The sequence below is a fragment of the Taeniopygia guttata genome, chromosome 4A (assembly GCF_048771995.1).
Source record: "Taeniopygia guttata chromosome 4A, bTaeGut7.mat, whole genome shotgun sequence".
Lineage (NCBI taxonomy): Eukaryota > Metazoa > Chordata > Aves > Passeriformes > Estrildidae > Taeniopygia > Taeniopygia guttata.
Genome location: NC_133029.1, coordinates 14,601,064 through 14,624,720, shown reverse-complemented (window position 1 = coordinate 14,624,720; position 23,657 = coordinate 14,601,064). Strand labels below are relative to the sequence as shown.

General features: G+C 54.8%; 1 protein-coding gene across 4 annotated transcripts; it reads left to right on the top strand.

Annotated features, from left to right (window-relative positions):
* Window positions 1-1,774: 1,774 nt before the first annotated feature.
* PHKA1 (phosphorylase kinase regulatory subunit alpha 1) lies at window positions 1,775-23,146 on the top strand. Of its 4 annotated transcripts, none has more exons than XR_003960443.4 (33): window positions 1,776-1,980; window positions 2,067-2,225; window positions 2,695-2,742; window positions 3,289-3,457; window positions 3,811-3,893; window positions 4,067-4,147; window positions 4,554-4,652; window positions 4,766-4,912; window positions 5,235-5,288; window positions 6,743-6,865; window positions 6,976-7,071; window positions 7,828-7,935; window positions 8,129-8,207; window positions 8,654-8,788; window positions 9,812-9,921; window positions 10,581-10,725; window positions 11,662-11,740; window positions 12,469-12,548; window positions 14,771-14,947; window positions 15,339-15,433; window positions 15,599-15,738; window positions 15,862-16,018; window positions 16,176-16,255; window positions 16,420-16,498; window positions 16,585-16,714; window positions 17,075-17,176; window positions 17,571-17,686; window positions 17,998-18,036; window positions 18,828-18,872; window positions 19,095-19,294; window positions 19,819-19,872; window positions 20,002-20,202; window positions 20,453-20,674. XR_003960443.4 is itself a non-coding variant. In XM_030272701.4 (33 exons), the coding sequence occupies exons 1-33, from the start codon at window positions 1,903-1,905 to the stop codon at window positions 20,624-20,626; spliced, it is 3,633 nt and encodes a 1,210-aa protein (XP_030128561.4). In that variant the 5' UTR covers window positions 1,777-1,902; the 3' UTR covers window positions 20,627-23,146. The 4 variants fall into 4 exon arrangements, 2 of the variants coding, with proteins under 2 accessions (XP_030128561.4, XP_030128562.4); XM_030272701.4 differs by having other exon boundaries at window positions 1,777-1,980; window positions 19,124-19,294; window positions 20,453-23,146; XR_003960444.4 differs by lacking the exon at window positions 17,998-18,036 and having other exon boundaries at window positions 1,775-1,980.
* Window positions 23,147-23,657: the final 511 nt, after the last annotated feature.

Here is a 23,657-nt window from a genome sequence, read left to right as displayed (position 1 = left end):
CTGCCCACATTCAGCACCTTCTTGTCCATGCCCAGCTGTGCCAAGGCAGGTTACATGGGTGACAGGGTCATGTGTGCCTCAGGGTGGCACATGGCACCTGTGGGCTCCTGTCTCTCACCTAACAGCCGCAGAGTCTGACACAGCACCCACTTGTCCCCCACCTGCCCAGAGGAGTCCCCAGGATGAGGCGTGCTGGTCTTCAGGAGCCTGCTGTGCCCAAACACTGCTGGTGCGCTTGTGTGGGTGCACATCTGTATGGAGCACGTGTGTGCCCACACCTCTGCACACAGGTGTATGCAGTGTATGCCTCTGTGTGTGTGTGCAAGTGTGTGACTGTGTATGTGCATGCGAAGTGTGTGTGTGTGCTTCTAGGTGAGTGTACCTGTGGGTACCCACTGGTTTGCACACCATGAATGTCCATAGGTGCACATGTGTGTGTGTGTGGTTCTGTGTGCTGCAGACACACAGAAATGCAAAGCATAGCTGTGTACACGTGTGTGCGTGTGGAGGTATGTGTGCACACGAGTCTGCCTGTGCATGTGTTCCAGTGCGGGTAGGTGTGTGCACACCTGTACGTGTGCATGGACGTGCCTCTATGTGCACGTGCACACCTATGGACGTGTCCATGCCTCTATCCACATGCATGTCTGTGTGTCTGTCCATGCACCAAGCGCACGTGTGTGTGTCCATACAGACCCACACCGGTGTGTGTACCTATCTGTGTGTCCGTCTGTCTGTCTGTACAGCCTCACACCCGTATGTGAACCATCCGTGTGTCCCTGTGCCACACCACACACCAGTCCGTGTATCTGTTCCTCACCAGCACAGGTACCCGTGCCCCTGCACACCTGTCCTGTATCCGAGTATCTGTGCGTGTGGCCGTGTGCCCGCCCATATATCCGTGCGTCTGTCCGTGTGTCCGTGTGTCTGTCCTTCTATCCGTGTGCCCGCCCATATATCCGTGCGTCTGTCCGTGTGTCCGTGTGTCTGTCCTTCTATCCGTGTGACCACCCATGTATCCGTGTGTCTGTCCGTGTGTCTGTCCTTGTGTCCGTGTGTCTGTCCTTGTATCTGTGTGTCTGTCCATGTTACTGTCCTTGTGTCCATGTGCCCACCCATGTATCCGTGTGTCTGCCCGTGTGTCTGTCTATGTATCTGTGTCTCTATCCTTGTATCTGTGTCTCTGTCCATGTGTCTGTCCTTGTGTCCATGTGTCTGTCCGTGTATCTGTCCATGTGTCCGTGTACCTGTCCATGTGTCTGTGCGTCTGTCCATGTGTCTGTGCGTCTGTCCGTGTGCCCATCCATGTATCCGTGTCTGTCCTTGTGTCCATGTGTCTGTCCGTGTATCCCTGTGTCTGTCCGTGTGTCTGTCCGTGTGTCTGTTCGTGTGTTCCTGTGTCTGTCCGTGTATCCCTGTGTCTGTCCGTGTGTCTGTCCGTGTGTCCCTGTGTCTGTCCGTGTGTCTGTCCGTGTGTCTGTCCATGTGTCCGTGTGTCTGTCCGTGTGTCCGTGTGTCCGTCCATGTGTCCGTGTGTCCGTCCATGTGTCCGTGTGTCTGTCCGTGTGTCCGTCCCTGTGTCCGTCCTTGCAGCCGCGGCCCCACACTCAGCGCTATTCGGCCTTGTCCCGGCAGGGGGCGCCGAACGCCGCCGCCCCCGCCCTGGGGCCTCCCCGCGCCGCAGGTCCCGCCCGCCCGGCGGTGCGGGGCGGGGGGCGCGGAGCGGAGCGCGGGGCACGGCGGCTGCGGCGGCCGCTCAGGGGCTGTAGCGGCGCTCGGGCCCCGCCGCCGGCGGCAGCGAGCAGGCGGCGCCGCGGGGCGGAGCGGGGCGGGGCGGGGCTCTGACAGGACCCGTGCAGTCCCGCCGGTGCCCGTGCTGGTGCCGGTCCTGCTGCCGCCGTCATGAGGAGCCGGAGCAACTCGGGTGTGCGTCTGGACGGCTACGGGCGCCTGGTGCAGCAGACCATCCTCCGCCACCAGGTCGGAGCCTGCCCGGGATGAGGAGCGGAGCCGGGGCCCCGGCGCTGGGCCGCGGAGCTCCGTGTGAGCGGTGTGTCCCTCCGCAGGACGCGGTGACCGGGCTGCTCCCCGCCAGCGCCGAGCACCGGGACGCCTGGGTCCGGGACAACGTGTACAGCATCCTGGCCGTGTGGGGCCTTGGCCTGGCCTACCGCAAGAATGCCGACCGCGACGAGGACAAGGCCAAGGCCTACGAGCTGGAGCAGGTGGGAGTGAGCAGGGCCGGGACTGGTGTCACTGGGGGCGGCGGTGACCCCGGTCTGCCCAGCACAGTCCGGCTGGGGCCGGGCCCACGGCAGCGCCGGGAGGGCGGGTACGCGGCTGTCCCCCCGCACGGGAGGCGGTGGGAATGGATGTCAGAGCCCGCTCTTCTCAAACCACACCGGAACCCAACCAGCGGGTTTAGAGCTCTGGCTCTGGGGTGATCTGGGGCCACAGACCTTTTCTCTGGGGCTGGGGAGCCGTGTCCTGCAGCCGTGCCCTCTGTCATGCGCAGCCTGGCAACTTGGCCTTGCTGGCGCGCCAAGAAATCTTCCCTCTGCTGTCACCCAGGGGCTGCGAAAATGTGAGCAGGGGCTCTGATTACGGACACTGAACCCCGCAAAGGTCAGCGGCCAGCTGATCCTGAGTCAGGACTTCTGGGGAGTAACAAACCTCTTTTCCTTGTTCCTGCAGAGCGTGGTGAAGCTGATGCAGGGGCTGCTCCAGTGCATGATGAGACAGGTAGGAGCTGGGGAGTACCTCTCAGTGTCACTTGGTCTCCTTAAAGCCCAGCTATGCCACAGAGGCTATTGTCCTAGCTCTTCCAGCCGTCCCCAGCCTCCCCTGATGAGCAGAGGGAAGGCCCCCTTCCAGCAAGTCTTGAAATAAGTTCTGAGTGAGCATCTGTCATGGGTATGATTGAAGTTCCTTAGCTGTGGGCTGGCAGCCAGTGGAGCCTTTGCCAGCTGCTCCCTGTCTTGTGGCCTGGCAGGTGCTAGGATTCTACAGCTCCTCCCTGCTGAGGGCATTTGGGGTAACCCTTTTCTCTGCATGGTGCAGCTGTGGGAACAGTGGAGTTGCATTCCTGTTGCTGCACCAGCATGTGAGCCTGCACTTACTGCCTTGGTGCACAGTGGGGCTCAGCCCAGGGGTTGTGGAATTTCTGCCCTGCCAGGCATAACTCCATGTGCTCCACTCATGGCATGGGGCAGCCCTTGGCTCAGGAGCTGTCAGATCTCTCTGGAGACAGGGTTCAATGAATGCCTGCATCTCTTTGCCCTTCTCAAGGTGGATAAGGTAGAGGCCTTCAAGTACAGTCAGAGTACCAGGGACTGCCTGCATGCCAAGTATAACACCCACACCTGTGCCACCGTGGTAGGAGATCACGAATGGGGTCACCTACAGATGGATGCTACCTCCCTCTACCTCCTCATGCTTGCACAAATGACGGCCTCAGGTAATGCTGGGGGCTCCCATTGCAGTTTGAGTGTGCTACTCTTCAGGTTCACCAGTCTCAGTTTGGGTGCAGCTTTCTGGGTGCCAGTGGGTTCCGTGACCCCCACTGTCCCTTATGCTCACAGTACCTGAGGTGGTTTTGGGCCCCTTGATGTCAGTCTCTCCGAAAGCCCCTGTTTGTCTGAAGCCCCAGTGCTGCTGTAAAGAGTGGGAGTGGAGATGGAGCCAGCTAGGACATAGCTCCCGTTGGGCAGGCATGCAGAGGGGAGGAATCATCCCTGGGTTACTGCAGCCCCATCCTGGGGATGCCTGTGGACTTGGAGCAGCTAGTGTGAACTCTTCCCTCTGCTTTAGGCCTCCACATAATTCACAGCTTGGATGAAGTCAACTTTATCCAGAACCTTGTGTTCTACATTGAAGCTGCCTACAAAACTGCGGTGGGTAACGTGCTGGGGAAGAGGGGTGTGCTCTGATGGTGGAGATACTGGACTGGTGTCTAGGAACAGCTGTGGGTTCCACCTGAGCCACACCAGCAGCTTCTGGAAGCACCATGGATGGGTGGGATTCAAAGGCTTTCTGGGTGTGTTCTGAAACAGTGCCTGGTTCACAGGACTTTGGCATATGGGAGCGTGGGGACAAGACAAACCAAGGCATCACCGAGCTGAATGCCAGTTCTGTCGGCATGGCCAAGGTGAGCTGGGAAGCAATGCTGGCTGGTGGGAGGAGGAGCACCAGCGGCCCTGAGCTGCTTTTTGACAGGGCAGGCTGGGCATGTTGAACTGCTGAGGCTCAATGCAGTGATAGGTTCCTGGGGAACCTATCTTGTTTGCTGGAATAAAACTGTGGCCTTCTAACCTGGGTTTTGTCTGAACTGGGAGCGAAAAGTTAATCAGAGCTGTGTGGCAGAAATGTCTCAGGCCCTTTTGATGTCTGGAGATGTCCCATTTTGACCAGATATGTTCTGCAGCCACCGCAGGGTTCAAATTCTTTTAAATTTGGGCAGTGCTTCATACACAGGGACTAGCATGGAATGAGAGCTCTTACAGATGAGCAGCATGGTGAAGGACATGTCTGTGTGGGTCTCACCCTGCTTGCAGGCTGCCCTGGAGGCACTGGATGAGCTGGATCTCTTTGGAGCCAAGGGAGGCCCGCAGTCGGTGATACGGGTGCTGTCAGATGAGGTGCAGCACTGCCAGGTGAGGTGCCTCAGGTGTTACACTGCTGCAGGAGGAACTGTGATCTATTGGGTTTGCAAGTGTGAACAATGCCTGGCCTGACAGCCTAACCACCTTCCTTCCCCTTTGCCCAGTCGATCCTCCACTCAATGCTGCCCAGGGCCTCCACATCCAAGGAGGTGGATGCCAGTGTGCTCTCTGTCATCTCCTACCCGGCATTTGCTGTGGAGGACAGCGAGCTGGTAGAAATCACCAAGCAGGAGATAATCACCAAGCTGCAGGTGAGCATCTCTGCCCTTGTCTCACTGTTCCCAGGAAGACAACTGCAGTCCAGACTGCTGTAGCCCTTTTTTCCCAAAAACATGTTCCCTGGGGGGTTGCTGGGGCATGTCCTGTCCTAGTCTCCCATGATTCTGTGGCAGGGGTGTGCAAAGAAGCAGCCCTGTGTGCTGTGGCCCTAGACTGTGACTGTGGTACCTGAGTGCTGGGTGAGTGAGGGAGGGGGGGTTTGGCTGAAGGAAACACCCTGCTCCTGTGTCTGCATTGAAGGTACAAGATATTTCACACTGCCTCCTGCTCAGCAAATCTTTCCCTCCCTTCCAGGGGCGCTATGGCTGCTGCCGCTTCCTCCGGGATGGATACAGGACTCCCAAAGAGGTGAATGTCCTCAGCCTTGCTGCCTGGCACAACTTGCCTGCCAAGCAGCAGCCCACCTGGATGCAGCTGTGTTGGGGAGCACTGGGAAGACAAGAGCCCTGAGTAGCCCCAGGCAGTGCCATGGGTCTGGGCAAGGCTCCCCAAAGTGGCAGAGCTCATTGGAGAGGTGGTACGTCCCACCCACACCCATAGCAGAGGGCTCTGCCTGTATCCTGGGTGGTGTGTCTGCTGGAAGGTGGGACCAGCGCCCACCATGGGAACCCTGCTGAGGTGGGCTCTCCCAGGGCTGCACCAGCCCTGAGCAAGGGCTGGAGGCCTGGGGAGGTGACTGCAGAGCCGCTACCCAGCAGCCTCATCTATGGTAGCTCTGGAGGTCACAAAACTGCTTCTGTCTCTCCTAGACCAGCAGTCAGCTTGGGTACTGTCAGAATGGCCCTGCGAGCAAGTGGAGCGTTTGCTGCTTTGGGGAGAGAAAACAGGAAAATTTTATAAGAAGCAGTCTCATTTGTTAACCACTGAACTTAGGAAAGATACTCAGAGGCTCTTAAGTCATCGGCAGCTGCTGTGCCTGTCATGAGTACTTCTGAATGCTTCTCGAGGCAGTATGTGTGGCTGCTCCTCCTCCAGAGCCAGAGAGAAGCAGCAGCATCTCCAGTCCAGTGTTCCCAGTGCTTATGAGCTTTGGCAGCATGCAGGGTTGTGGATTACTTACTTCTGGGCAGCTGTGAGGCATGGAAAGGACAGCAGTGCCTGCAGAGGCATGCAGCTAGCTGTAGTCAGATGGGATTTTGGACGCTTATGGCTGGAGTCCAGGTAGAAGATATCTGCTCCTTCTGTCCTCTCTGCCTGAGTAGTCTGCTAAGGCCAACACACTACCTTCTCTGCAGCAGACAGAGCAGTGAGCAGGGAGGGTCAAAGAAAGGGCACTACACCACACAGAACTGTGGTGGGAGGACTCTGTGCAGGCAGCTCTTCATCCTGACAACTTCCCTTGTGCTGGGCTCACAGTGGCACCACGTGGCAGGAGGGCCGTGAAAGAACCTCTCTGGCCCTGTGTGACCAGCCCAAGCCCTCTCACCTGGCTGGGCCAGCTTGATGGTGCTGGAGGAGGCAGATGCTGAGAGGCTCAGGGAAAGCAGGCAAGGCAAAGGGGACCCAGCACGGCACAGGGGATGTTGTGCTGTTGCTGTACAACAGCACAGTGTCTGGGGTGTTCTGGGGTGTCTGCTGGGGACCAGGTAGACCCCAGGAAGGGTAAGTCTCTCCATTATCAGTGCAGGGGGCTCAGGAGGAGGTAGTCTAATGGAGAAAACAGAGGCTGGAGGTGAAACTGCTTTCCAGCTCTTCCTTGGCCGTCTGCAGAGAAGGGCTGGGAGGACATTTGAGGCGAGGGTCTCAGGGTGTCAGTTTGAGGAGATCCTGTTACGTACCACCTGCCTTGATGTCACTTACAGGACCCCAAACGCCTCTACTACGAACCTGCTGAGCTGAAGCTCTTTGAGAACATTGAGTGTGAGTGGCCTCTCTTCTGGGCATACTTGATGATTGATGGGATTTTCAGTGGAAACATGGAGCAGGTAAGAGAAGTGAGACCTGCTGGGCTAGTGGAAAAAAGTCCCTGGCAGGAGAAGCATGTGGAGGAAGGAAGAAGGGAGCTGGCAGCAGATTTCCTCTCCTCTCTTCTCAGGTGCAGGAGTACCGGGAAGCCCTTGAGGGGGTTCTTATCAAGGGGAAGAATGGGGTACGCCTGCTGCCAGAGCTGTACAGTGTCCCACCGGATAAGGTGAGTGATCCTGAGCTATGGTGGGAAGCAGGAGTGTCTTACAGAATCACAGGATATTCTGATTTGGAAGGGACCCACAAGGATCATGAAAGTCCAGTGCTGAAACTCCTGGTCTCATTACCAGATAATTAAGTTTTAAGTGCTTATTAAGCCAAATTGTTAGCGAAAGGGCACATGTAGGGCATGGAAGCCTGATGTATAAAAAGGATGACTTGGAGTTGTTATGAAACTGATAAAAATTGGGGTTTTCTCCCAAAGCATTTCTTGCTCCCACACATGAGTTCTGTGCTGACAGTCTGCTTGCTCAGAGACTGAGTGCTCCGAGAGCTCAGGACAAGCAGACCTGGGCTGAGTAGGTGGTGCTGAGCTCCAGTTCAGTGTTGAGGGAATTTGTGTGGGCCTGGGCTAAGAGCAGTGACCTCCTGGTGCTCAGGTCATCCAGGAGAGATGTGCTCTTCACCAGTATCAGAAAGCATCTCTGGGTGCTCCTGGGGCACGTCAGTTCTAGTGGGATGGCCCAAGCTGAGAAACCAAACATGGTTTGAGCAGCTGCTCCGTTGTCTGACATGGATGCCTGGGGCAGTCATAAGAAGAGAGGAGGAATGTAACCTGGCTCTTCTGGACCCTCTGTGACAAATGCTGTTGTTGGGCCTTGTTTTAAGCCTTGAACTGCTGGACTTCAGGATGCAGTGAGGATGCTTCCTTCAGCATCCTGTGACTATGGATCCCTTCTTGATCTCCTGGCTTGTCTTTCAGGTGGATGAAGAATACAGGAATCCGCACACTGTGGACAGGATACCCATGGGCAAGCTGCCACACATGTGGGGACAGTCCCTCTACATCCTGGGCTGTCTGATGGCCGAGGTAGGGTCACCCTGGGTGCTGGGGAGGGCTGTGGGACCAGGCTCTGAGCTGTGAAGGTGCAAATGCTGCCACCCACCGTGGGGAAGTTGTCACCTCCATCCCCCAGGATCTCATAAAGGTGGGTTGTCCGTAGGCATCTCCCATTCTACCCTGCCTGTAAAACGTTAATCTCTTTATACGTTTTTTCCCACAGGGGTTTCTGGCTCCTGGTGAAATAGATCCCCTCAACCGCCGCTTTGCAACTGTCCCTAAACCTGATGTGGTGGTCCAAGGTGAGGGAAAGGAACCAGTCCCAAAGCCCTGAGCCTGGCAGGTGGGGAGGACTCTGGCTGTGCAGAATTCACAGAGGTGTCTCTGGGGTGGCTCTGCTTGATGGGCTGCTGCCAGTACAGCCCAGTCTCAGCCCTGGCAAGGTGGGTGGAAGACGGGGTGCAAGTCCTTCCATTTCATCCTGTGTCGATCCACAAAACTATCATCTGCTGCAGCCTCCTCTACAGAGAGGCTGAAAACTCTCTTCCTGCCACTTGTTGAGGAAGACTTTTGTGTGTATAGAGTGTTAGGAGGGTCAAAGCAGGCTTCTGCAGTGGGAACTGGTTCCCAAGGGACACCAGACAGCTTATTCTCTGTGGTGGGGTGCCTTGTATGTGTGCCCAAAGGCATGGGGCAGTGCTGTCACACCCTTGTGCCTCTGTTGTGCTGATACTGTCTTCATCCACAGTGTGTATCCTGGCTGAAACAGAGGGGATCAAGGCAATCCTGCAGAAGGAGGGCATTAACGTGGAGACTGTGGCAGATGTCTACCCCATCAGAGTGCAGCCTGCTCGCATCCTCAGCCACATCTATGCCCGGCTGGGTGAGCTGGGCTCCCTGCTCCTGCAGCAAACGGGGTGCACCCCTGGTGCTCCTGCTCATAGACACTTGTGTCCTGCTCTCTGCTTGGCTGATGAAGATTCTGCCCTTTTCTAGGCCTGATAAAGCCACTGATGCCAAACAGGAACAAAGTAACAGACAGTGCTGTTCAGTGTGATTCTGACAGGAATAGAGCTTTGGCTTGCAGTTGTACAGTCACCCCAGGAAGAGACAAAAGACTCTGATAGATGTTGAACCTCACGTGGGCAGGAGTTGTCTTCTGTTCCTGAACTCAAATCTGGATGGGGGAGGCTAGCTAGATCCCAGGAAGGGTCCTCTGGCTGTCCCTGGCAGAGAGCTCAGAGCTCAGGCAGTATGGCTGTTGCTGGTGGGTGGGCAGGGCTAGGGGTGAAGGGAGGATGTGCTCACCTCTGCATGCTTGCTCCTTGATGCTGCAAGCCCTCAGGCATGGGGTTTCTTTTGCAGGAGCCAGAGATTTAGCCTGGGCTGAAGGAGACACCTGATCTGTTGTGATTTAGTTTGGCAGCTAATTTAGGCCACCAAAAGGCCAAGTGTGACATGGGCAGGAGGAGCAGCCTGGCAGCTGCCAGAGCTGACAAGCAAGGGGTAATGCTGTTGCTGCACCATCCTGGGCTTTGGGAGTAATCCAGGAGCAACTGGAATGCTGATAGAACTGTCAACTTAGGAGGGTCAGCCCTATGCAGAGGGGCACCCCTAGCCCTGCTTCTGCTTCTGGTGTGGCCAAAGACCAGAAGCTGTGACGCTGCAGAAATCAGGACAGGCTGTGTATCGCTATTTCAGCATGTCTCTACCCCTCTGGGCAGGACTGGGGACAGAGAATTCCTGTCCCTTAGAACTGTACCAGCTTGACACAGGGTTCTGGGATATCCCAACTTCAAACCAGCATTTCCCTGCTGGCCAGTAGCAAGATGCTTGGCACTACTTGCTGCTGCAGCCCCTTTCATGAGAAGGCTTGTACTGAAAACTCCTCTTCCTGCCCTCCCAGGCCGCAACAAGCAGATGTGCCTTACTGGACGGCCCTACCGGCATATGGGTGTCCTTGGGACCTCCAAGCTCTACAAAATCAGGAGGAGCATCTTTACCTTTACCCCACAGGTGAGTGACATTGCAGAGGCTTACTCCTAGCTATTCTGTGGTATGAAACTGGGCAGGAAGTTTCTTCAGTGGCTGGGTACTCATTCTAAGGTACACACTCTAAGGTGTGACCCAGCACTCTCTAAACAGCCTGGGAGTATGGAGTAGTCCAGCTCTGTGGCATGAGGCAGCACAGTTGATGGTCGTGACTGTGTGGATGTTGGGACAGTTTGAGCCTTTTAATGGTCAGTGTTGGATGAAAATCTCTGCTCACGCTGATGAGGACACCAGGAGGATGCTGATGGCAGGCCAGGGACATGTGTCCAGGGGACAAGCAGTGATCCAAGCCTAGCATTATAAGAAGTACATATTCACTTGGAACAGGCACAACAGGGACTCACTACGTGGGGCTGGATGCTGCTGCTGCTGAGCTGTGGTGTTAGGTACATCCCCATAGTTGTTAGTAGCCAGTAGCTGCCCTGGGGGTTGAGGGTCCCCTGCTAGGCTGTACAACACCTGCTGAGTAAGGTGGGATGAACTGTCAGTGCAAAGGCAGGTTCATGCCCTCTGGGTGCACAGCATGGCTAGCTTGGCTGTGTGCCTGTGGGAAGGCATAGGTGGCACCATAAGGACCTGGTGGCTGCATGCAGGGCCAATCATGTATTGTGTTGTCCTCACAGTTCATAGACCAGCAGCAGTTCTACCTGGCTCTTGACAACAAGATGATTGTGGAGATGGTGAGGACGGACCTCTCCTACCTGTGCAGTCGGTGGAGGATGACTGGGCGACCAACCATCACCTTCCCCATCTCCCACACCATGCTCGGTATAAATGCTCAAGCCTCCCAAGGCATTTGGTTAGAGCAGCCCTGGGAAACAGCTCTGCAGGAGGAAGGGGGTGGGCAAATGTGTGACCATCTCAATAACAGGGACGTGGTGAGGCTGGAGCAGACAGTAGTGTCCTGTGAAGAGCTTACTGCTCAGTGGAGCCTTGTTGAGTGGGCAGCTGGCCTGGCAGCTAACAGGGTTGTCTGTCAGGCACTAGTACCTGCAGCTCAAGGGCTGTTTGTTGTCACAGATGTGTTCAGATTCCAGGCAAATAGGCTTGTGGGAAGGCCTTTTGGGAGCCAAGACCAAAACTACAGTTTATGTCTAGAAGTGTTCTTGGTGCTCTTTCTGTCTCTTGACTCTTCCCTAAGAGTGAGCACCTGCTAAAGGCTTTCCTAGTCAACAGAGAGGGGAAAACAGTAAACCAGAAGGAGCAAAGGCACAGAGTAGAACTGGCTTGCCTGCTGCAGCTCACAGGTTCCCTGTGAGCCTGTGTAGGAAGGTGATGTTGTTCTGCTTTAAGGCCTTTCTGTGTCTCCTTGTGTACTTGAAATCCCGTTAATTTCTCGAGTGCACCTTTTGCTGTGGTGCCCCCTGCCCTTGACAGCAGCCCACTCCTCTGCTTCGTTATGTGAAAGGCAGAGACAGAGCAGGGGGCTGTTAGGTGCTGCTGTCTGGTACTGTCTGCTTCAGCCCAAGGTGAAATCTGAGGAGCCTGGAGTACATCCTGGCATGGTTTTCCTTGAATCCAGCCTGGATAATCCAGAATTTTCCTTTTTGGGTGGTGCTTTTGGTACCACAGCCTGACCACATACCCCAGAGTGAGGGTCTGGCCACAGTGCTTTGGGTGTCTGAATGCCCACCTGGTCCTGGGCTATTTTCTGGGAGTGAGTTTGATTGTGAGAGCCTGACTGCCTGTGCATCTTCCACACAGATGAGACCAGCAGCAGTGTGCATCCCACGCTGCTGGCGATGCTGCGGAAGCTGCAGGATGGGTATTTCGGCGGTGCAAGGTGAGTGCAGCTTCCTGCAGTGCAGGAGGGAGAGGGCTCATGGCTCCAGGAGCCTGGTTGTGAGGATACCTGCTGGGCAGAGCATAGGCTGTGGGGGAGCAAGCTGGGGAAGATACACTGGGGTGTGCTAGGCTATCAGCATGCCCTAGGGCTACAATCCCAACTGAGGAGATGAAAGAGAGGACATGGCTCTTCATATCATCAAACCCATGACTGCAGGATTCCTCTAATAGCTTTTGGGCATCCCTCCCATGCCTGAAAGAGTTGCAGGCAGCTAAAGCAGACATCAGTGTGTGTATGCTCCTGGTGAACATGTCTCCCCATCAAAGGGCCTGTGTGGGACTCAGATTCAGTCAAAGAAAGAAACTGAGAGTTTCTAGCCAGGCAGACGCCTGAGGAAGAGCTGGAGAGAATGTAAATAATTCTTTATCTCTCTTGCTTTTCACATTGTTCATAGTTAAATTCTATCACTGTGCGTCAAGCACTTTGCACCAATACTGTGGGTTGTTTTCACTTCAGAACCAATGGAGCTGGTCCTTGCAAAGCTCTGTATAAAAGAGCAGTGTATTTTGAATAAATCAGAGTTTTACTCTCAGCAGCCTTCTGAGTCAAGTCTATTCATTCCTGTCCTGCCTCGACAGCGACAGGCCTGCCCTGGAGCCAGGAGGTAAAGCCAAGGGTATCACCTCCCCTTTCCTCTCCATGTGACCTTCCTATCTCTTGCCCAGAATTCAGACTGGTAAATTGTCGGAGTTCCTGACAACATCATGCCGAACACACCTCAGCTTTATGGACCCTGGGCCAGAGGGTAAGGTCTTTGCCAAGAGTTACAGGCTCAGCAGTGACAGCTTTGAGAAGCTAGGCACCTAGGAGTGGCTGCATGGCTTGCAGGTAGCAGAGGACAGTAAGGGAGAACAGGCCAGTCACTGCTGGGGGGTGGCAAATGCCTAACTCACCCTTACAACCATAACACCTAACCTCCCTGCCAGCACACACTGCTGTGTTCTTCATGTGCTTGGGTTTTCACCATGTTCCCATCTGGCTCTCTGTCGACCTTGTCTGGAATGAGCAGCTCTGACCTTCATAAGCTCCTCCGTGGAGAACAGATAAGGGGTTGGCAACCTGCCTCGGCTTGGGAGATGGGGCTGAGGGTCTTTGATGCATAAATGGCACTGCAGAAGCACAGTGACCGAGCTGGTGGGGAAGAGCCACCATGTCCCTAATTAATCTGTTTTTATCCCAAGCTTTTGCCCCTCCCCTGGGCAGAGCTGCTCCAGTGAGTGCCAAATTGAAGCCTTACTGCTGTATAGAGAGTACCTGAGAATGCTTTGGCCCATCAGAGCATAAGGGACCCCCACTTCTGCTGAGACCATGGCAGGGTGCAAATTTTGCTGTTCCCCTTGCAGGCAGGTCTGGGGACATCTGTGTGATCTAGCACTGGTCATCATCAGCCATCTAATTTACCTCTGCAGCTCCTGCAGCCAGTGCACGCACTGCTGGGACTCTGCTCATTTTTCTTGCCCTTCTCTCACTTCATCTGCAGCCTCCTTACAGGCTGCATCAGGGTTTGTCCAAGGTGTCTGCTTCGCCTCCCAGCTCCAGTGAGAGGATCTGCCTGTCCTTTCAACAGCATCTCAAAGATGCTGAATTTTAACATTTTCCCGTGGTCAGATGCTGCAGCCAGGTGAATGTTCTCCAGGGTGGTGCTTAGGGGATTTTTCCATCCTAGCCTTCAGGCACTGTCACGAGGCATTCCGTTGAGGGGTGGAAAGGGGATGCCAAGCTGCTTCAGGTGCAGTCAGCAGCTCATCTCCTGGGGCCAGCACACCTCCGAGTTTTCCAGCTGGAGAGCAGCATAGCTTTGCCCTGGCCCACTGTTAGTGCATTGGCATCTGTGTTTTATCTGGGGCACTTCCCCCCCAGGGGCATCCCCTCACTTTTATCTCCTGACTGAGCAGAGACCTGGCCTCTGAGCACCCTCTTCCATGCTGCTGTTAGTGCATGGTGCCTCTGGTGATCCCGATGTGGTGTTGGGAGCTGCTTGAAGCTGGGCAAAGAGGAAGGCAGAACCATAACTCTTCCTGTAACTCCAACTTACAAATAACTGTTGCAAAACCCACCTTGCCTTGCTCCCTTGCTGGAGTCTGCTTGGAAGATGCCCTTGCTGTGCTGGGGTGTTTGTAAGTGGTCTCTGCTTGGACAAGCTGCCTCTGGCTGTACCTCCCCACTTCTTCCCTGGAGAGAAGGAGTGTGAGGGTTTTCCTGCTGGGTTTGAGTGGGACATTCCTGTCCTTGCACAGGCTTGGATCAGAGACATGCTGCAGCCCTTTTGCTTCCTTTGTCAACGTGGAACATGGAGGGAGCCCCAGTTTGGGGCAGGCAGTGTCCCAGGGCAGGAGTCCTGCAGGAACAGGGGTGCTTTGTGTGCCTGGCTGCTGGCACTGTCCATTAGTCTACTTTGCTGCCAACACTGGCCCTACCTTGTCACCTCGTGCAGCCAGCAAAGCTTTGTCCCTGCTGAGGCACAGGTGGGAGTGAAGAGGGTCCCACAGAGAGCTGGCTGGAGTAATGACACTCAAACCAGTATCTAGCTGTCATCCTCCTTTATTGTCTAATTTATTCATGTTTTCCTTACATAATACAATAGCTAATTAACATTCTTTGGCTAACGTAATATGATTACATATACAAATCACTTATTGACTGGCTGTCATACTACAAGTGTCTGATCAGGTTATAGTATGTGATGGCTTTCAGCATCCAGCATTGACTATTGTATTTGTACAAACCTTATTGTCTTTCCAAGGATGTCCTAAATATTTCTAAAGTAACTAAAGTATCTCTGCAGGCCAGGGTAACTAAAGTATCTCTGTAATCTGCAGGCCAGGGATGTCCAGTTCCTGCAAAGAAATATCATAAAGGATATCATGCTCTTTTTCCATGAGAAATTCCTCTACATGGGAGCTCTCTAGGCCTTTGGGTGCCACGACTCAAAGGAGCTGAACTCCTGCTTGGTGCCTTCCCTTCCAGAGGACACCGACGATGAGGTTGCTCAGTATCTGGATCACCTGCTGCAGCACACGACTCCCCAGTCAAACCTGCCTCCGACCACCCAGCGGGGAGGGCTGAGCCGCTTCAGGGCTGCTGTCCATACCACCCGTGACCTCATGTCCCTGGCATCCAAGGCCAAGGACCTGCATGTCCAGAGTGAGTAACTCCAACACCCTCCACATCTTCCCTTGAGCCCAGGGGTGAGGTTGAAGTGCTTTGGGAGCTTTCACAGCTCTGTGATGATGGGGTTCCTGTGGATTGCAGACAAGCTAAGCCTTTACATGGGCAAAGGCACTTTATGTCCATCATGTTAGTCCTGCCCATGGAATGTCTTGGAGTTGGTGCCTGTGCAGCCCCATGAAAACTCAGTAAAGGATGGCAGCTGCCTGTGGTGTTCCTCTGAATGGGTGGACAGGGGCTGCTTCTCCCACAGTCACCCTCTGCAAGGACTGCTGGGGGAGTAGTGTCAGTGTCTGAGGTAGTTTGGGGCACAGTAATGGTGATTTGGGCTGGATGTGTCTCCACCAACCTGTGGGGTTTTTTTTAGATGTTGGGATGTATGTCCCCAGCAGGATCTTCCAGGCATCGCAGCAGTCAGTCAAGCTTTTGAGTTCACTCCAGCAGCCTGACTTGGACAGCAAGGTGAGTTCTGTCTCTCCTGGACTGAGCTATTCTTTCAGCTATAGCCAGAGTGTCCTTGCAGGACTGCAAAGGGAAGTCCTGTTTGATGAGGGAGAATATGCATAGGTCCATTTGGTGCAGAGTGCTGGTGATGCTAATCATCAGCACGGGCTTCCCTTCCCCCAGAGCCATGCACTCTATGCAGAGATGAACTTGCCACGTGATGAGGATGGCAACGTGGACTGCAAGGCACTGGTGGACCAGCTGCGCATCTGCCCCACGCTGCAGGAGCAAGCAGACATCCTTTACATGCTCCACATGCTCAAGTAGGATGATCTCTGTGTCCTGAGGGCTCACTGTGCATACAGGGGTTTGGCACAGCCCAGGGGGCCTGCCAGGGAGCTGTGACAATTGCTGGATATGACACAGCACCTCCTTCACCTTCACAGGGGACCCGAGTGGCACACAGGGCTTGATAGTGAGCCTGGACCCACCGTCAAGGAGCTCCTCACGGAGCTGTATGTGCGGGTGGGGGAGGCACGCCAGTGGGCCCTGATCCGCTACATCTCTGGCATCCTCAAGAAGAAGGTTGAAGCTCTGGATGAGGTAACAGCTGTACAGCCAGCCTCTAACAGGCTGAGCTCTGTCAGGGAGGAGGCAGCAGAGTGAGCAGAACCACGGCTGCATCAGCTCTGTCTCCCTCTGCTTTGTGATGAGCCCCCAAACCCTCAGCTGTTGACAGTGGCTGCCTTTCTGTCCCCAGGCCTGTACTGACCTCCTGTCTCACCAGAAACACTTGACAGTGGGGCTGCCCCCAGAGCCACGTGAGAAGACAATCACCGCGTGAGTGTGGCACCTCTCTCTCCCCAAGCATGCTGGGCTGGGTCTGGATGTGAGCCTGGTGCTTGGGGTCCATGGGCAGGAGTGGCCCTGGGTGGCTGTCCCCAGCCTGTAACAGGGTTTGCTCTGCTGCCTCTCACCTGCTCTGCTGTTTGTCCATGTTCCAGCCCAATCCCCTATGAGGAACTCGTTCGCCTTATTGATGAAGCCAGTGAGAAGAACCTCAGTGTGTCTATCCTCACCCAGGTGAGGGGCCGGGGTGTCAGGGGAGCCTAGAGCTGGGTGTCTGCCCTGGTGAGCAGCAGTGAGGTGATCTGCTTTTGCCCCTCTAGGAGATCATGGTGTACTTGGCCATGTACATACGCACACAGCCTTCACTGTTTGCTGAGATGTTCCGCATCCGCATTGGGCTCATCATCCAGGTGATGGCGACGGAGCTGGCACACTCCCTGCGTTGTTCAGGTACATGTGGCAGAGACAGCACCCTAGCTGGGGTGGCTCCTGTGATGCCTGGGGCTCTGTCAGCTAGAAAGGAGTACTGTTAAAAGTGGGCAGCTCAGGCTAGGACAGGACCCTGCATGGAAGTGCCAGTGTCTGCAGCTGGACGTGTTCTTGAGCAGCACAAACAAGTGCTTGCAGTGCAGTCTTCATCCCAGCATGAGTTGGGCTGGCCATGGGAAGAGTCCATGTTATAGGCAACACCTGGAGCTAGTGTATGTCCTGCCAGATGAGCTCCCCCTGCTCACAGAATGGCTTGCAGGATAGAAATGTCCTAGGATGACTATGAGGCAGGCTACGGAATCACAGTTCTCTTTTTTCCAGCTAGAGAAGCCACAGAGAACCTGATGAATCTCAGCCCATCAGACATGAAGAATCTCCTCTACCACATCCTCTCTGGCAAGGAGTTTGGGGTGGAAAGGAGTGGTGAGTCCCAGCAGAGAGCATCTCGGGGCAAAGCTGCATGCACAGCATGCCAGATCTAATGTTCCTACCTTTGGGCGGTGTCCCTGTGCTCCCCCATGTTCAGCACAGATGCTTCAGTACTGGAGGGGTCCAGCAGGAAGCTCTGCTCTTCATAAGGATGGTGCTCAGTGATTTCTGGGCTCAAGCCTGAATGTCATGGCTATTTGAGCTTTGCTTAGTTTGGCACTTGACCTGGTTGGGTCTGAACTGAAGCAGTTCCGTACTGCACTCGTGGGTCTGCGATGCTATCATGTTAGAGGGCAAGGTCATGCAGAGGTACCAGTGCCCAGGCAGCCGTGAGGGATGGCCATGCCTTGGGCAAGGTTGCCCACTCCAGACCTCTCTGCCCCACCAGTGCATTCAGAGGACTCGTCGCTCACCACTGCTGTCTCCATCTGTGACATGGGAGCTGGCGGGACCACCAGGCCTGAGCGCAGTGGCCTCGTCAGGCTGAAAAGTGAAATCAAGCAGGTGAGGGCAGGTGGTGCAGGCCACTCACAACAGGTCTTGTGGGTGAAAACCAGCTACAAACCAGGCAGAACTGATGGAAGAGTAGGAGACACAGATGCTTCCAGGAGCTAATTTTGTCTCCAGTCCTGCCCTGGGGGGAAAGTTGGAGTGAATCTGGTAGTGGGTGGGGGTTGCTCTGGCAATTCAGTGGGAGCACAGGGGTGCTTGAGAAGATGCAGGGGTGGGGAGGACTGTGTGGTGTCCCAAGTGTGGCTAGTATCTTGGTGGGCATCCTCCAACAGCAGAACCTTCATTTTGTTCTTCTCTTGCAGCAATTGGATAAACGTAGGCAGTCTCTGCCTGGGAGTAAGGTGAAACCTCTCTGGTCCTGCAGTCTCAGCTTTTGCCCCTCATGCCATGCACCAGGGCAGCTTCCCTGCATGCACAAGTCAATGAGCTTCCCTCAGCTGATGCAGCAATGAGTTGGCTTCCCCTCTAAGCAAGTGCCATTATAGCCAGCTGGGAGCTGTGCTCAAATACATTCCATTATACCCACAAAATCTGCTGAGCAGGAGGGTGTGATGCTGCCAGTGCCATGATCAGTAGTGACTGCTGGACAGTTCATTGGATCCTGCCTGCAGCCTCCCCAGCTATTTCTTCACTGGGGAAGGAGGCCTCTGGTCAGCTACAAATGCCAAGGACCTCCTCTTGTGCCTGTGTCCAGGAGGAGTCCTGAGCTCCAGAATGTGTCTTGTCATCAAAGAGGCAGAGCTTGCTGGGGCCAGGCTGATGCAGCAGAGTTAGGGCCAACTTGCTGCAGTGTGAAACCTGACATCACAGAGGGCTGTCTGTGGGCAGTGACCTTCCTACTGGTCCTTCTGTCTGCTTAAGACTAAATCCCTGCCCATACCAGTGAGCCAGCAGAGCAGTTGCAGTCCTATTCCTGCGTGCAGCCCAGCGCAAACCCACTGCTGCTGCAGCCCTGGCATGTGCAGCCCTCTGCAGCTTTCCTTTCAAAACTCCCTCTTGTCTCCAGCCAGCCCTGGCCCTGGGATAACTGCCCTGTGACCTGACCCTGATCTGTGCTGCTGCTGCTCTGTTTGCTGTGACTTCTGCCCTGCTCTGGCACAGTCTCATTTCCATCTCTCCCTTTCTCCTTCAGCCCCTCAGTTTGCAGTCCGGGGACACCGACCTCAGATCCTCTCTGGTAACTTGTGTTTGTTGGCTGCACACATGGGGTCTGTCTCGTCTGTGGTTGCAGGAAGGAGCTGTGCTCTGGGGGGTGCTACAGGGAGCTGGGACTGTAAGGTGGGCTTTGCTGGGAGCAGGGGGTGGGGTAGCAGCTCTGTCTTGGGAATGAGGCTGGAGAACTACAAACTCTTGAGCAGCAGCAGGCTGCGTTCCTGTGGGATATTTAACTTTGCAGCAGTCTTTGTGGTTCTTGTTTTGTCTGCCCAGTCTACTGGGCACACAGAGCTGCTGTGCAAGGACTCCTTTTCAAGTAAGCTAGAAGAGCAGGGCAGTATGGACAGCCGGCAGGGCCAGTGGCAGCGGAGGCGCCGCCTGGATGGGGCCCTGAACCGTGTCCCTGTGGGCTTCTACCAGAACGTCTGGAAGGTCCTGCAGAAGGTGAGTTAGACATAGCTGGTGCCTCTCCATGCATGTGAGCCTCTGGTCCCAGGCACCAGCCTTGCCAGGGGGGACTTAGGCACTCCGGGCTGGTCCCTGATGTTGTGTAGATATATGCTTCATAGATAAGGCCTGCGGCTGACCTTGGAAAGCTGTAGAGGATGTGCACTTGCCTTGTAGTCTTGTAGGACTTGCCTCAGCCTGCACCTTGCAGAGGGGAGTTGCTCAGGTGCTTCATGCATCAAGCAGATAAGTGCATGGCTAGAGCCACAGCTGAAGGTGCTCTGGGCACAGCTGATCCTCAGCATGGTAAGCCAGGGAGCAGAGCCCCCATGCACGGGGCTCTGGCTGACACTGAACTGATGGGGAAGGAGTGATGCTATATGGAGTCAGGAGGCAGAGCTGGGGTGTAAGGGCAGCATGCACCAGTGCTAAAGTGGGAGCAAGTTGGTGGGCTGGACCTCTGTATCTTAGCATGGTGCTTCCCCAAGCCATAACCATGATCTCTCCTTCTTGTTCTGCAGTGCCATGGTCTCTCTGTGGAGGGCTTTGTTCTTCCCTCCTCAACAACCAGAGAGGTAGGAGGTTCATGTGAATGGGGCACATTAGTTGTGTGTGCTGGCTGCCCTGGGAGATTGCCCAGCACAGCTCAGGAATTGAGCAGGACATACAGTGCTTTAGGTACATTTCTTTCTGCTTCCTCACAGATGACCCCAGGGGAAATGAAGTTTGCTGTGCATGTGGAGTCTGTCCTCAACCGTGTGCCCCAGCCAGAGTACAGGCAGCTGCTGGTGGAAGCGATCTTAGTGCTCACCATGCTGGTGGACATGGAGGTGCACACCATTGGTGGCATCATAGCTGTGGAAAAGATCTTGCACATGGCCAATGACCTCTTCTATGAGGAGCAGGTAGGGGCCAGGCCTCACCCAGGGCTGCTGGCTGCATTCCCCATACCTGTGCAGGGCTCACCCACTTGGAGAGCCCTGCCTGTTGTCCCTGTTGTGTTCATGGGGCACAGCAAAGCTGTGTTGTCCTCCTCCCACTGCTCATGGTCAGTGTGTCACACTGAGTGCAACAGAGAACGCTTGGGATGGAAGCTGATAATGGGATTGCCTTTTTTTCTAATGATGCCTTTCTGCTTTCCTGTCCAAAATCCAGAAAGCCCTGGGTGCTGATGAGCAGATGCTGGAGAGGGATCCTTCGACAGGCATCTGCAGCCTGCTGTATGACAGTGCACCGAGCGGCCGCTTTGGCACCATGACCTACCTGTCCAAGTCGGTGGCCTTGTACGTGTACGACTTTCTGCCCGCAGATGGCTGCTCCATGCAGTAGCTTTTGCAGTTCTTCACTGTTCAGCTTGTAAAGATGAACACTAGGTTAGTTTGTGTGGCCATCTCTCCTCCCAGTCCTGGCCTCTTGGTGGGTGAGCAGCCCTCTGAGGAACTCCACAGGAGGCATATGTCCTAAACTGACCTGTGCCTCTGTGGCCTGCGGAGCACGGGAAAGGCTGAGCTTTGAAGTGTACTTGTGTTAGAAGGTTCTGTTTGCATAACTCTTCCTGATTCATCACCCCTGGAAAGACCTCTTTTTGAGGGATTTGGAAAGGGTTCCCCTGAGCAGACCTGTGTGCTCAGCATTACAATGCTCTCTGACCAGCTCACACTCTCCCTGCCTCCAGTAGGTTTACAGTTTTTAACCTCTTCTGTGCTGCTTTGTATTCCAAATCTGTAGGATTTATGCTAGTGCAGGCTGAGGCTCTTGCTCTTCCTGCTGCTGATGGAAAGGTTTTGCTAGAGAAATAGGGGATGGTGCCTGAGCCTTTCTCCCAGCACATCCAAAATCAATATGGTCCAGCCCAGCCACAGCTGTGCTGCTTGGAATCAGGCAGCCCATCATCCCCCGCTGGGTGTCCTGTGTGCAGAGCTGGGGAGGTCATGGTAGCCAGGATCCGTTTGACCTCCAAGCTGCTAGTACAGGGCCACTGGCCAGTGGCAGCCCCTCTGTGCCATCTACTCTATCCCTGGCAGTAGTGCTAGTGGCCAAGTCACAGGTTCCTGAGTTCTCATGCCCTGTGAAGCAGCTCTGAGCTGGCTATCTGGTGTTACCTGTGTAATCAAAACCATGCTTTTAATCCTCCTCTCTGGCTTCTGCTCCATCTCCCACAGCCTGGCACAGAGGGGGTGGGGACATAGTGGATCCCTGCTCTAATCTACCCTGCAGGTCATCCCCCGCTCAGGATGGTGTGTTTGGGCTGATGAGGATCAGGCACACATGCACAAAGTGGTAGAAGAGGTGGGGTTCCCTTTTGGCTCTCTGGTTCACCTCCCTAAGATGTCAGGTGTGCTTCAGTACACTCAGCATGTTGAGCAACAGGCCAAGAACCCTCACTTGCACTCTCTGACCTTGCAATGTCCCACAGCTTGTCACAGGCCAGCCCAATATCATCTATGTCCCACTCCAAGACTGGTTTACAGCTCTCAGTGAGCAAAGCTCTCAGCAAAGATCCTCTTTCCCTTTGGGAAAGGTTGATCACATCTAACAGTGGGGTGCCTTGTTAAAAAAAATTTAAAAACCTGACACTGTGGCAGTGACATCAGCCACCAAGCCATATATTCAGCAGACTGAGTCCATCTCTTTCAATGTCACTGCCCACAACTGGAAGGACAGAGGAAAGAAACTGTTCCAGAATTCCTTACCAGGCCCTGAAGTCTCCTTTGACTGCCCTGGGACTATGTGTTGCAGTTCCATTGTCACGCACATGGAAGAGCAGCAGTGGGAAACAGTCTGAAGCTGAACCCAGCTGGGAAGTTTCCTAGTGCTGTGCTTAACCTGGGCCCCAGGGAAGCAGCAGACTTCCCCAAGAGGACTCTGTGTCTGTGTGGCACATTGGACCCTCAGAAAGGATTCGCCTACTCATCTCTCTTGTAGAGGTGGACATGGTCTGGGGTGTCACAGCCATGGCAACACCTCTGGTGTAGATGGACTAACATCCACATCATCCATTGCCTGGCCTTCCACGTGAGAGCTTCATACCTGCTGTACAGAGGCATGTGGGGAAGCAAGGTGGGCAAGGAGGGGGTTTGCCTGCCTCCACCCACTCCTTTCCTTTACCTGGCAAGGGAGGATACAGGATCCCCTTGAACTTGAGTATTTTGGCCTGGCTGTTCCTGTCAGGCAGGGCAGAGCCTAGTTCTACCAGTCTTTCTCAGACTCCCTTATGCCCCTTAATCTTTCTACATCCTCTCATAGCTGAGCCCCGAGGGCTGGCAGATCTTGGCCACACTGAACACAGCTGTTCTTAGCACTGCCATCCTTCCCAGTGAAAGGCTCTGGCAGTCCCTGCACCCAGAGGCCTGGATGGCTGTGTGCTTTCATGGGAGCTCTGTCTGAGGGGCCATGTCCACTCTAGGAAGCACAGAAGGTGTGGTTTGTGCTGGGTGGATGTCACAGCCTGAGCTCCTTCTGAGAAGGTGATGGACAGCACCTGAACTTGTCTCTTGGGCTGGCAGGGCGACAGTGCCCATGCCATGTGCCAACACCATGCTCTGCCCATGCAGCCTGTGGAGCACCCTGGGCTGGCTGTGTGTGAGCGCAGAGGTGGCTGCCAGGCAAAAAAATCAGCCACTCCACTATGGATATGGCTGGCACCAAAGCCAGATGTTTTCCTGTGTGTGTGCCTGTGTTTTCTGATGTCCAGGTTGGTTTGGCCTCAAGGCCAGGTGGTCTCTTGGGGCAGCAGCTCTTCTGTACGCGTGGCTGTATGGAAGGTCATGCTTTGAAAAGCCAGTGTCCGTAAAGGAGACAGAGGAGCCCTGCAACTTTATTCAAATAAAGGGAGAGAGTCTACTGGGACGTCAGCCTGTGGGATATTCTCTCTAGGTTTCAGAAAGTACAGCCTCCTTTTATGCTAAACTCCCGGCTGCAAGTTGGCCTCTTGCTGAGATACTAGGAAGGCACAGCCTTCCCGAAGGGCCTACCACACATTCTCCCCTTGACCTTGTAATTTTCCCCCAAAGTTCAGAAACATGGGCTGGTGTGGACCCATTTGTCTGTCTCAGGAGTCAAACTCTCTGGGTTCTGTGACAAACCTGTGGCTTGAAGTGGGTAGAAACATTACGACCCATTTCTAACACGTTAACACCCATATTCTCACTCATGGAATTGTTTGTAAAGACATTAGCACACATCTTTCCTATCAGGGCTAATCCCTCCCTCTGTGACCCTTTCTAAGGGGAGCCGTAAAGGGCCCGAGCCCCGGCCTGGCTCAGCGCTCAGACCGAGGGACCCGCTGGGAGCTCCGGGGGTGGGGAGGCCCGGGCCCCTCCTGAGGTGCTCCCTGAGCAGGGCGGGCGCCGCGTGCGAG